Here is a 14,019-nt window from a genome sequence, read left to right as displayed (position 1 = left end):
ATATGTTGAAAAACATGGAAATATATATATATATAGATATATAAAAAATGTGATAAAACTCTTAGGAGGCCTTGATTACAGAGACCTCCTCCCCGATTATTTCATTCCCCGATTATAGGACTCCTTCCCTTTGAAAAACTCCTTAAAAACTTTCTCTCGATCTTTGTCCTGTGTAGAACTTCCAAAAAAATGGACGAGTAGAAAATGCACAAGGCAGGTTATTTCTTGTCGTTCTTTAAAAACAGCTGGGCATCATCGCGAAAAGAGTAACCCTTTATGCTTCCTTATTAGATAAGGAGGACAAATAAGCAAATAAACGGAAAACTTTATTCTTAGTATCCACGCAGGGGTTTGGATGCAGGGGTTTCTTCTGGACTACACTTGCCACTTTCTTCGCTGGGGGTTTTCGTTGACAAATCATCAGAATAAGCTGCTCCACAGGCTGCTTCGCCCTCGGAGGCATCCTCTTGCTCCGCTCTCTGGCCATCTGGTGCCTCTTCCAGCAAGTCAGTGTGATTGTTAACTTCTGTGCTAGAGATCATGTGCTTCTTGCGCAAATGCTGGTTGAGTGTGCCTTGGAAGGGAAAGCATTTGCCACAGATCTGGCAGTGGAAGGGTTTGTTGTCCGTGTGACCGCGGATGTGGTACTCCAGCTGGTCTTTGCGGGTGTACTTCTTGCCGCAGAACTTGCAGACGAAGGGCGTGATGCCCATGTGCAGACGCATGTGACGGTCCAGGCTGCCCTTTTGGTTGAAGGACTTGCCGCAGTATATGCAGATGAGGCGTTCGTTGTAGGGGTACCACTGTCCGCGGAAACTCCGCTCCCTTACGTCGTTCTCGAAGGTAGTTGCCGTCGCAGGTGGATCTCCTTCGTCAGCACCAGGCTTGAGCTGAGTTAGCAGATCGGCTGGAAGAGGCACGGGACATTTCGGTCGGGCACGGCCACCCCGGACGCTGCTGAGCAAGGAGCGAGATGGGCTAGAGGAACTCAGGCTGACGAAACAGGAGGAAGGTAGAGCAGAGTAAGTGTATCCGGCAGAGGAAAGGACAGGCCCGTATGATCCCACACTGACAGCCAACACCTGTTCACCATCCACCAGCTCTGTGTGGTAGCCATCATCACCGGCTGACGAGCTATCGGAGTAGCTGGGCCGGTCCGTTTTCTCCAGCTTGATATGGACATCGGTTACCTGTCCATCCTTGCCGATGAGGTCTACTTGTTCGGACTCGACCTCCATGGACACCTCCTGCTCGGATATACCGTCGCTACTCCCTCGGTCTGACTGACCCTCTTCTGCCACCCCCTTACCTGAGCTTCGCCCCTCCACGCAATGATTCTGACGAGAATAGTAGGGCGGCGAAATCTGAGTGGGGTTTATAAAGATACCTCCGTCTTTCACACCGTTGTGTCCAGCCCTTGAGGTGGTGCAATCGTTATCTGGATCGATCCCAGCAGGCACAGGGACGCTGATCTTAGAATGAATACCCTCAAGAATCTGTGTGCATTTGTCAATCACAGCTTGCATTTGGAGGAAGCTGGCAGCCGTGAGGAAGCTGATGACATCACGTAGGCGCAATGACATTCGGCCAGTGTAGCAGAAGGCTAGCAGCTGCTCAAACACCTCAGGGCTCTTGATTACAGAGATGGAGAGGCCACTCATCGTGCCTAGTGCTGAATGGTCGCGGAAGTATGGCGAACTGGCGGCCAAGACGGCCTTGTGGGCTCGGAATGGCTGGCCCTGAATGTGCACAATAATGTCACACAGCTTGCCCTGGAGACGGAGCTCATTGAGCTGGTTCAGGACAGTATTGCTGAACTCCGGTACATCGAACTCTATGAGGCTACCACAGTCCTCCATGACTCACTGACGTCTCTCCTGGTTTGTAGAGAACCTGAAAAAAAATAAAAATGTGTGAGGTATTAAAGGTACTCTAAATGAAAGGTAAAGTATGTAAGCACAGGTGGAAATTGCTGTTTTTTTCCCCCACATTTGTTGAAATCTACAGAATTATACACTCTTAAACTGGGCTCACACTACAGGAGTTTTAGGCCTATTTTTCCCGATTTTCCCCTCCCAAGAATCAGAGAGAAAATCTTGTCGAGGACATCAGTCGGTTCCAGTGTTCGGTCCATTATATGGTAATGTGAGGTGTTTGCAGATCGATTCTTGCACCTCCTGATCTGCTCACAAATCGGGGCCACCCCGATCATATCAAACATGTTTGATATTTAGGATTTTAAATCGGGATGATCACGGCTATGATTAAGAACAATCGCAAGGACAAAGAGAAGCACTGGGGTGAAATCGCCTCAGTTTTGACTGTACCGGGTGAGTGCAGAAAGCCACACTGGCTAACATATGCAAACATTAGCTGTTGAAACGTCAATGACAATCTGCTACATGAAATCACATGCGGCGCTTCCTCTAATCCTATTAACATTTTGTAGTTTGTGATGTGCCATGATTTTCAAAATTTTGCAGTGTGTGCATGTTTAAGATTTGAGGGAAGAAAATTTGTGAAGATTTTCCTTATGTGTGTGCTGCAACCAGATTTCATAATTGGTTAGGATTTTAAAACTCCTGAAGTCTGAGCCCAGCATTAGAGAGGGGAAAAAAAACTGGTGCATGAAACTCTAGTAATAATCAGAGTTTCAATTTCACAGTATAGTACGAATCTACACTTTAACCCTATCAACAAACAAAATATGTTTTGGTACATTGGCGTCAGCCTGCTTACTGTCTGACCACACTTCCCCAGTCCTTTTACACATGAGAGTAAACATGCTGCTGTTCTACACAAATGTAACATCCACATGAAAAAAAAAAAAAAAAAAAAAGTTCCATTTACTCACTGAAGGTATTCGTTAACTAGTGCATTATTCTTCAAATCAAGGAACATTCATTTTGCAAATTACATTCATTTACATACATGAACCATTCAAATGTTTTGGTTTACTTGTATAAGTATAATTATACAAGTACTGAGTAATATTAATTAACTACATGTACTTAATATATGGTTAGGGTTAAGATTAGGGTTTTTGCTAAGGGTTATTATTAATTTATTATTATATAGTAAGTACATGTAACGTGTAACAAGGACACCTTAAATTGTTACCTTTTTTTTTTTTTTTTTGAAAGAAGTCTCTTATGCTTAGAAACACTGCATTTATAAAAGTCAAATCAGGTAGTGTTGTAAAACACTTTTTATAAAACTGATTTCTATTTGAATGCGTTTTGAAACTGAATTTCTTCCTGTGATGGCAAAGCTGAATTTTCAGCAGCCATTACTCCAGTTTACAGTGTGATATGACCCTTCAATTATTCTAATATGACATTTTGGTGTTCAGATAATATTTCTTATAATCAATGTTGTGCTGCTTATTTTTTTGAGGGAAATTCTTTGATAAACAGACATTTCAAAACAACAATCTATTGCTCTAATATGAATCTTGTGTTACATTATACATATCTTTACTGCCCGTAACGACTGACTCCAAACTATTGAATGGAAGTGTATCTGTTGGCATGGGTTTGTTTGGATCTCAGTGGGATAAATGTTTTGAATTACCAGAACATTCTGTAATAAGACACTGTGAACATATGGCCAGTTCACTTTGGCTCTAAAGTGCAAGTTTTAGTGAAGCATCTAATGCACACTTTAACCCAATCCTTTGTGTGCTGCGTACACTGAAGCCAAAGCACTTTAAAAACTCAACAGACATCACCTCTTTAAACGACAAAAACAGCCTATAGCCATGACTGGTCTTCAAACACACCTAAAAAAAAAATCCTGTTTCATAATTCATTGTGCTCTCAAGCAAAAGTGACATCTAGAACAAAATCGTCATAGAACCAATAAGATCTTAGATTCTCATGGGTGTGTTGTTCAGAGACATCATTATATCAAATTGGCACATGACCAAAAACGATGTGGGAGAAAGAGTGATCCATCATTAAGAGCATAAAAGTACTATTGCAGCCACTTAAATTGCAAGTAATATGTTGAACAGCACAGCACATAATAAAAGCTGCATTTAAAAAAATCCCGTGAAGGAAAGGCTGTTCTTCTTATCTTCCTCTTTACAATCTCCTCTCTAGGTCATCCTATGCCTACTCTGAAGCCTTCTCTTCTCACTCTCTAGTGATTCAGCGTGAGTCTCAGTCAGCAATTTGGGAGTGTAAACACTTTCTCCAATTGGCAGAGCTTGCAGGGACACCCGTCTCACTACCCATATGTTGTCTCTTTGCCATGGTCAAGAGAAACAAAAAGAGGGCAGGAATCATAGAAACACTCCAGAGAAAGAGAAACAATTTCAACTTCATTTTTCTTGTATACACATATGTACATAAAAAGTAGAGATGTTCCGATACCCTTTTTCCCTTCCCGATACCTAGGCTCAGGGTATCGGCCGATACCGTGTACTGATCCGATACCTGACTGTGTATCTGGTTATACAGCTGTATGTACTACTAGAGCTGTATCTATCTATCTAAAATGGCACATCTTTTTAAATATATGAAAGTACACTCTCAGTCAGTCAAGCATAAATATATCATGATAATCAAGTATTAATACAAGGTGCTCCAGAAACATTTCTTATTATTGTCAAGGTTGAAACCTGCTGTGCTGCATAATATTTTATATTTGACTTTTTCAGGTTTACTTGAACAGCAATTCTTTGATATACAAGCCTATACTAACAACACACAATGTCTTCAAGGTCACTTTAATGCATTCTTGCTGAATAAACTATTAATTTCTTTATAAAAAAAAAATCATACAGCTTTTAAATGGTATTGTACCTACATGTTATACAATATATACATTCCACTCCTATTGTCAATATCATGTCTTACATAAGAAACGGTCAGGGGAGCCTGAAATCAGTAGAATTGCACCAGTTAAATGAAGAATTCAGACAGATTTGTCAACTAGTTGTCTGGCAAAGCAACCCACTAGTATTCTTGCACATCTAAAAGAAATAGATTATGAATGAAATCGAAAACAGAATTGGTGTGAAAAAAAAAACAAACGTGGAAAGTTGTGTGAAACGTGTAATTCCTGTTATGTCCTTTATGTTCACATGTCCATGTTCACATGTGTCATGTCAGAAAGGCGTTGCACCACTGCTATGCGAACCAAGCTAAACTCAAGTTATACAGGTTGCCAGAGAATGTATACGCAGTTGATCTGGTGGACCCAACGGGGCAAGTATCCTGGCAGCACTCCAGCGAGATGCAATCACAGGTTTCGCACACAGACTTGTGTCCCGAGGGGAGAGTTGAGGGGGATTTTAACTCTTGATCATTAAAAATAATAAAATCATGAAACTACTTCTTCATTCTATGGGTTGCATAAGTAACAGACCAAGGAGCATATTTATACGGTGGATTGGTGAAAAGATTCTGATAAAGGTTAGCAATTTCTCAATGAGATAATGCAACAGCGTCAACAGTGATATAAGAGATTTGGCAACAGTCAATGTGCATGTCAAAGGCTAATTTTTTGGCATCAACAGAGCTGTTCCAGTTGAAGTGATTGAGTTGCCTTGGTTCACTGCATGACACATCTTCATGTCTAATCATAAGTTACTTATTGAATCTCTTAACTCGTGGATCAGCATGTTTGTTTCTTCTAAAACTGCAATTTTACATGCATTTGTATTACATGCCAGGCCAGATGAAATTAGATAAACACCATCTCAGCCTAATTAATTTTTCTTAGGATAATCTAAATTATCCTTCACTAAATTCATTACGGTAAAATTTGTATTATAGTCCCTTTTGGATCCCAAATATTAGCAATCAGATCCAGTCAATCACAGGCACAATAAAAACCACACATACAAACACACTGCCCAGAATCTCTAAACAACAGGAAAAATAAAAAAGTCAAGGCTAACCGGGAAAACTTCTTTTACCGGTTCACTGAACAAGCCGTTAAGACTGAAAACTGTCATATGAACACTGCAGAAGGCCTGCTTCAAGATAAGCAGCTTTTAGCCTATTCTGCAAAATAAAACCTAGTCCAGTACTGCCAAAAATGCTTAACATGCAAAGTCTGGCAGGAGGAACCCAAAAGGCCGTGAGAGGGCGGAAAAATGGCGAGGAGTGCTTTGCAAACTTTGTGCGGAACTGTTTTCAAGAACTACCATGAGAACACCGAGTACGCCGAGCAGTGTGGTTTATCTCAGCAACACTTTGTTAGAAGTAGCAGCAAGTATTCTCAAAAACATTGTGTCCATATATTCTAATATACGCACATGAGGTCTTAAAGTGAAAACAGCCTAAACTGCCGCTGTCTGTGTAATTAAAGCGTTAATTTATCACTGGCAAGATGGGGTCTAAATAAAAGTTGTCTGTTTATTTAGTAAATGCATTTTTTGTGACTCAAGAAAACAAAGATAGAGCATATCTATCATGATAATATCGGCTATAACTCAAAAACACAGCAGTAGCTAGCTCGAACGGCTACCAAAAAATGGGTCAGCAGCTCTGGGTAACATCCTTGGTCCCAGGCATGAGGTTACACCAAAGGAATCTTCAGTTAAAACACTAACATATTGCTCCCGATCGTGACAGGAGAAAGATCATAAAAAGGCCAATGTGAATTAGGAACATAGTCCAGGCCTGTTTTGTGCCTCCTCCCATTGCCATCTACGAGTCCAGCCATTCTGATGGCAAGAAAAGAAAAGCTACATCAAAGGGAAACTGCTGCACAAATTCGAAAGGATAATTAAGAATCGCTATAAAGGAACTGGCAAGGGAAATCAGCCAGGCTTTGCATATCTAACAGGCATAATCAGAGTGGATAAAAATACCACCAAGTCATTCTGTTTTGCTTCGGGTGCGCAGGTCAAAGGCATCCTTTCTTCTTTTCCAAGTCGATCCCCATTGAAGCTGGCCAAGAGACAAGGAACACACTGCCAAAGCCCACTGAACCGCAAGCTTTAGGGACAAACTGCTCTTCAACATTCCCAAAACATTCAAGTATTATACTCACAGCAGAAGTCATTCGATTCAGAAGCAGCTAACAAAAGCTGACGCAGCGGAGGTGATGTCTTGTGTAAGAGTCTTTTTTTCCCTACATGCTATAAATCTGCCATAACAGAAGGACTTGCAAACCAAAACCCTTTAAACAGCTTATACTGAAGAGAAGCAGCCACAGCCAGAAAAATGAAAGGTTTACCGAGTGCAGAGCAATAATGCCTCATGCACACTGCTTAATTGGTTTGGCTCCGTCTGTTCAGACAAGCCTGCTTGGGAAACATTCCGAGTGGTTAGGAGGGGCCTTTATGCCTCCAGAGATGCCATAAACGCACCTATAGGATTAGTGAGCGAAATACGCCTTTTAAAAATACAAGGAAGTGGGGAAATCCACAGTGAAGACACTTTTAACTTCCTGATGAGCAAATACAAATATATCTTTACTTTCAATTTCAGGCTATTGCTCAAGAAGACATATTTCAGGTACACAATCACCTTGAACATATACCAGAGGTTTCTATAGAAACTAAGTTTAAAAAAGAAAAAAAAACAGAATGTTCTTAAGTTTCACACAGATATCCCTCTTATAGAAGGCAACTGTGCCCACCCATACTGCGCTGTTGGTTCAAATAGTATATTTATCATACATTTTTCCCATAGGTTTTTAAAAAGTTGTAAGCAATGAACCAAGCCAATTAGCAATGAGGTGAATCACAGCATTACAAACTAGAATTTGAAGCAAAAAAAGTATCTGAAAAATCAGTAAAAGTCAAAAGGTCATAACGGTGTATTTATCGGAAAGAATTGCAATCCCACGAAGCATTGCAAATGGCACAATTGAATTGATGGAAACGTACAGAACTATTGAGTTATAGATGTTAATAATATAGAAACCATATGCTTTTAATTTTATTGCAAAAAACTGGCATATTACGCATACAAATATTTTAGTAATTTGAGAACATAAGCAGACTGACTACATAATATGCTGTGCTTCATTGGAGTGGGTGCGGGTGCGATTTACTAAGCTAGTTGAAATAACGTGGGCTGATGGCTGCAACAACCTTGTAGCGCGAAGCAGGTCTGTCTTTAAAGGTTATTGTTCAAAATCAATTGCCTTATGTAAAGAATGAATGAGATTTTTACTTTCAGAACCTGATTGTTGCACTCTATTATTCTTTTGAACTGCTGTGACACATTTAATCTACTAACCTGCACTTGTCAATTACAGTTAGCCAATAAGCAGCCACTCTTATCCAAAATGACTAACAAATTAAGAAAAACGCAAGCAATGTATCACACTTAAACCAGTACTTCGGAAACTAGAGCAAACATGGAAAGCTAAAGAAAAGAACCATTTAATAACTTACAGATAATTGTTTTACACGTGAACTATCATTTGCGTTTATAACCCTATCTGCCCTGTCTTTAACACTTTAGACTTTAAACCTCAGTTACATTTCTATTGTGTGAAGCATGATTTCATTTCAAGGATTATAATAGAGACAATATAATCACATACAATACAAACAGGCAAAACATTGTCAAACAATTCAATTCTAAAAAATGTAAAAAACAAAACACATTCACAGCAAAAGAAATCAGTATGGTACATGAACAACTTTTGAAAGTGATTAAAAATTATTTTCTCATTCTTGCACAACACTCACATTTTACTTTCCCTGCATGCTAAATTGCCAATAAAAGTTTTGTGGTATAGACACTGCAAGATTTGTGGACAGTCACACATATTATGGAAGTTAAAGGGACAATTCACCCAAAAATGACAGGCAGAAAGTTAGGAACACTAACACTTTCATTTTCATTTTTGGGTGAACTAAAACTGGGCTGCCTGTGACAAAGTCATTCTCTTAAACACGTTATAAATTGAATACATTAATCGTAACGATCAAGTTACTAAGCTAATTCAATCTAGTTTCACTTTAACTTTAAACAAATCATTACCACCCTGTCAAATAAATCAGTAACAGCTCAATTAACTCTGATTGAGTCTTAAAACCTAGTGCATAAACCCTTTAGGCATAACAGGCACCATCAAACGACTTCATAATGTACAGAAAAGCTATCTAGGTAGGCAGCTCATTGGATTTATGACAGAGCCAATGACTTAAACTTCCGATATTTAAATACCTTAAGGTAAGTTACTAAGTTAATGTAAGATACTTTTGCCTCACGTATCCGGTTGTAATCAAAAGTTGTACGTTACTTGTCTAAACACAAATAGGAGGGTGGGAAGTGGCCCACTTGCTTGTGATTTAGGGGAATGTGGAGGTTGGCAGCTAACACTGACTGCATCGGAGTTGATAATAAACACGTAAGCTACGTTGAAGAGCTGAAGAACGGTGTAAAATGGTCAGATCATGACAGTTTCGCTCGGAGAAGTACTCTGCCCAGCGCTACATGAGAACTCCCCCTCATTACCTTTGCTGCCAGGCTAGCTCGCACCAAAGCTGTCACGGAATGCTAACAAGTTAGCCGGTTAGCGACATGTACTTAGAAGCGTCCGGTATAACCGCGCCAAAAACAACAAACACGACGTCTGAGCGAACATAAAGCGCAATTAAAAATACCACACCTCACCTTCTCCGATCAAACGTCGCCCATTCCTCTGCACAGTGACTTGCTTTAGCTCCAGCCTGGCCTCCTCATTCCCCAGCTGTGCTCCTCAGCCGTTGCTATTTTTCCAGCTCTCTGCCCAACCGGAAGTGGACGCGTGCTGTCTCCAGGGGACGCGCTGTCAGCGAAATCGCTCGGTAGATGCTATACAGATCAGTGGTAAGGAATTACCCCCTTCCCTTCCACTTTTCGGTACAAGGGTCAAGCAGTGTATGTTTAAGGATGTTAGCTTTGTTGCAATCATTTCAGTGAAGGGTATCCAGAATTCACTTCCGTGAATACCTACTAAACCGGATTTTGAGGCCGGTTTATAAATCATTAAAGGACCGTCCATAATTTCTATTTACTAATAAAATAATTATAAATAATATTTATAATAGTTATTATTATTTGTATTTTATATATATATATATATATATATATATATATATAATAATTATATTATAAAATAAAAAAAAATCATGATAACAAACATATACATAACCATAACAATACAAACAGTATTGTGTTAATTATAATTATTTATTATAATATAAATATTGTTCATTTTTTATTTTATAAATACAATAATTATGAACTTATAAAAGAACAACAATAAAACAAAACAAAACAACAAAAGTATAATTAAATTAATACAACTGCATTAAAGATTAGAAGAGAAATAGATGTATTGATTTCAGAATACTTTAACAGGAGCTAACAATTTATTTATTTTATTTTTTTAATTTTTGGTGCCTTTTAGAGAAAAAATTCAAACAATATAACATATTAATTCAATACTGTATTTTAGATAAAACACATATAGCATGTGGGAGAAAAATTGACCTGCTTCATCTGCTTTTTGAATTTAAAAAAATCTAAACTCGTATTTAAACAAAGTGTTATCATCAAACTCGGAACGAGATCGTAATAACCCAAGTGCATCCTTCAGCTGGCCAGTTTCGAGCTGTTTTACTATATCCAACAGCAGAGGGCGCCATAGACTAATTTAACAAGTAGCCTAAAAGAGAAGACGTCTGTTCGCTTTGTTCAGTAAACAACAACCGAAATTATAAAGGCTACTCTATATATATTATGTTATATAATCATCTCTATAAATAACAGAAATAATGTATTACATAGGCTAGATTATTTGCTATATTGGAATATGCTGTTCTGCAGCACTGTAACATCTAAATTTATGTCAGTCTACAAGACAGCTGGAAGCAAAGTTAGAAAAACTTTTGGTAAGTTTTTATTCTCATGTGCTCTGTACTGAAGCCAGAAAACCAATACAATGATAGCCTATGAAGAATATGTGACGTTACCTTTTTCAGTCATAGAGCCAACTCAAAAGCTCTGCACAGCATAATGATTCTTTGCTGAAAAAAAGGGGTTTAAAATGGTACCTTTTGGGGTACAACAGCTTGTCGCTGGAGCAGTACCCTTAAAAGGACATATTTGTACCTTTTTTTTTTTTTTACCTCTAATAGGTACATATTAGTAACTTATGGGTACGTATTACTACTCTAAGGTACTAATATGTACCTATGAGGTAAAAAAGTTAAAATATGTCCTTTTAAGTGTACATACCCCAAAAGGTACAATTTTAAACCCCTTTTTTTCTGTGTGAAGGTTCTGGAAAGGACCACTAAAGAACCTTTATTTTTAAGAGTTAATCTGGTACTCTTTTACAATAATTTACTAACATTAACATTACATATGACCATTCTATAAGAATAAAAACAAACTTTTATCTGTATCCATTTACTAAACTTTATCATTTCATAGTCATGTCATGCTTTGATTCATTTACATCATTCATTTACATAGTCTCAAGGGCTACATTTAGAAGGATATATTTGGAAATGAACCATTGTATGCAAAGAGATCTGTTTGAAATTCCACAGATGTGTTCATTTATGTGTTTATTTGCGGGAAGTAAATATTTAAACTACAAATACAGGATGCCTTTGAGCACATTTGGTGCATTCTATAATCCAAACATTATTACCTGATAAAAAATTTACATATACCATTTCATATACTGCAACCAATCACATGCCTTATTTGTCTTTTTCTGGTGCTTCAAAATATTGTAGTTTTTGCACTAAATAGACAGGCCGACGTAAATCATTTTGGCCCTCAGATGTCTAAAAATGACTGGTGGTAATTTCAATAAAAATATAATATAGTTAACTAAAAACATTCAGTAATTAAAGTCTCTAAAACAGCACCATTGTTCCTCCCACTGCAGCATAATGAGGTATTATGTTTAGATTTTTTTTGCACTTTTTTCCACTTCAGCCGAGAAAGAATGTTATCCACAATGAGCTATTTTCATCATCGTATTTGAGGGACAGCTTGGCCTCAGAAACTAATATCTGACCTAATCTGAGTGCAGGTGGGTGTAAGGAGCAAAATCGCTTTGTCATCGCACGTGCTCTTGAGCGTGGCCCATGTTAAACAAGTCTCTCTTCTATTCTCTGACAGTAAGATAATTCGCCCATTTTTTTCTCCCATGCAACCCCCTCCCCCATTAAAGAACCACACACACACTCACATACACACAAACACAGAAAATACATAGCCACAGGTATGGGGTGATTATAAATGGTTTTGTTGACCCCAAGGGGTGATGGTGATACTGATAACATTTTCAAACAGTCTCGCTCATCAAAAGGTTTCCTGTTGAAGTTGTAATCTTCCTTGAAATAGGGCTTTGTTAGTCACCGCACAATTCACTTGACCGAGAATTCCTCTGCAGTAAACTAATGGGGATGATTTTGAGCAGGGTCGGCGTAGGGGATCAGAGCTGGGGACCTGATCGGGGTGGCCCTGGAGCTCAGAAGTGCCTTGCGGCGATATGTAGTCCAGGTGACTTTGCAAATTCCCCTCCTGCTTAAGACAGGCCTAGCTGGATGATTATTTTATAGACTTTCCCAAGTCTGCATGTCAGGGATCAAAAACACCAAATTAAGTATGTGATTAAAATGCCTAGTCGATATTATTTGATTCGAAAAACACTATTGTTTAAAAGTTTGGAGGCTTTGAATGAAAGTAATTTTACTCAGTAAGGATACATTGTATTAATCAAAAGTGACAGTAAAGACATTTCTAATGTTACAAAAGATTTCTACTTCACATAAAAGGTGTTCTTTTGAACTATCTATTGTAAATATATCACAGTTTACACAAAAATATTAATTATAATATAATAATAATAATAAAGTTGTAAAAAAAACAAAAAAAAATACCATTTCATTTGTTTTTACTAAAAAAAAACTTGTTTAATTCAGTGTTACATGTTTCATGTTGTAACTGTTTGTGAAATTTACTACAAATTTCTCAGTGAAAATTGCTAGTAAATTTCCTTTTATTCCATTGCAACTTTTTTTCAACATTGTGAATAATAAGAGATATTTCTTGAGCAGCAAATCAGCATATTAGAATGATTTCTGAAGGATCATGTGACACTGAAGACTGGAGTGGTGATGCTGCAAATTCAGCTTTGCCATCACAGGAATAAATTACATTTTAAAATATAATAAAACCGAAAAGAATTATTTTAAATAATAATAATATTTCCGTTTTGTCATTTTACAGTATTTTTGATCAAATGAAAGCAGCCTTGGTGAACATAAGACATTTTGAATGAGTATACAACTGTATTTATTTTCACTGATGAAACTATTGATTGTATCAATCAATAAATCAACCAAGAGATGTTTGTCATTACTAATGTGATTTATACATCAAAAATCTATACTTTGCTCCTTCAAAACACACAAAAATACGATTTTATACATAACCTTGCCAATGGTAGATCAAAAAGTCCCGTGATGATTGATGGTCTGCCGTTGATAGCTTCCGATCGAGATCAGAGTACCTCAGGTTTACAGGTGCACTGCATTCTTGGCCCGCCAGTGCTGTGTCACAGGTGAATGTCACTGCAGGGTGTTAACTGATCTTTAGATTTCTTCAAAAGCCAAGCTTGACCCTCAGATAAAGATATTATACTGAAGGAATTCAGACATTTTCTAATACAAATTAAGACGCTGGTTTGTCTTATACTATCAACATTTTAGTAACGCGCTATGTTCAAAGCAGGAAAGTGAGTTGAAATAGTAAAGCTATTTTTCCTATAGGCTACTAACTTACATGAATTGGCCATTGTTTTTTTGTATGTGCTCCAGGAGTCCAGAAATACCTTGGCTGTCAGCACCGGGACAGAACAATAGCCTCCCAGTCCTGTAAAACCCAGGATCACTGAGGGAGAACATACTTTCCAATAGCAGGTGTTTGAGTCTGTCAGTACCTGCTCCTCACCACGACTGCCGGTGAAAGGCTCGGGTTGTCCAGGTGTGCATGTGCATGTGTGTGTGTGCGGGACTTATTCCTCTAAGGTTAC

At 38.2% G+C, this 14,019-nt stretch overlaps 1 protein-coding gene across 1 annotated transcript; it reads right to left on the bottom strand.

Moving 5' to 3' along the window:
- Nucleotides 1-332: 332 nt before the first annotated feature.
- On the bottom strand, nucleotides 333-9,720 carry zbtb34 (zinc finger and BTB domain containing 34; the record flags this gene model as incomplete). Its single annotated transcript, XM_079382506.1, has 2 exons — nucleotides 9,594-9,720; nucleotides 333-1,893 (listed from the first exon to the last, which is right to left on the bottom strand). The coding sequence occupies exon 2, from the start codon at nucleotides 1,857-1,859 to the stop codon at nucleotides 333-335; it is 1,527 nt and encodes a 508-aa protein (XP_079238632.1). The 5' UTR covers nucleotides 1,860-1,893; nucleotides 9,594-9,720.
- Nucleotides 9,721-14,019: the final 4,299 nt, after the last annotated feature.

This window comes from Barbus barbus (assembly GCF_936440315.1).
Source record: "Barbus barbus genome assembly, chromosome: 28".
Classification (NCBI taxonomy): domain Eukaryota; kingdom Metazoa; phylum Chordata; class Actinopteri; order Cypriniformes; family Cyprinidae; genus Barbus; species Barbus barbus.
Note: the sequence above shows the minus strand (reverse complement) of the source record. Positions and strands in the feature narration are given on the sequence as shown.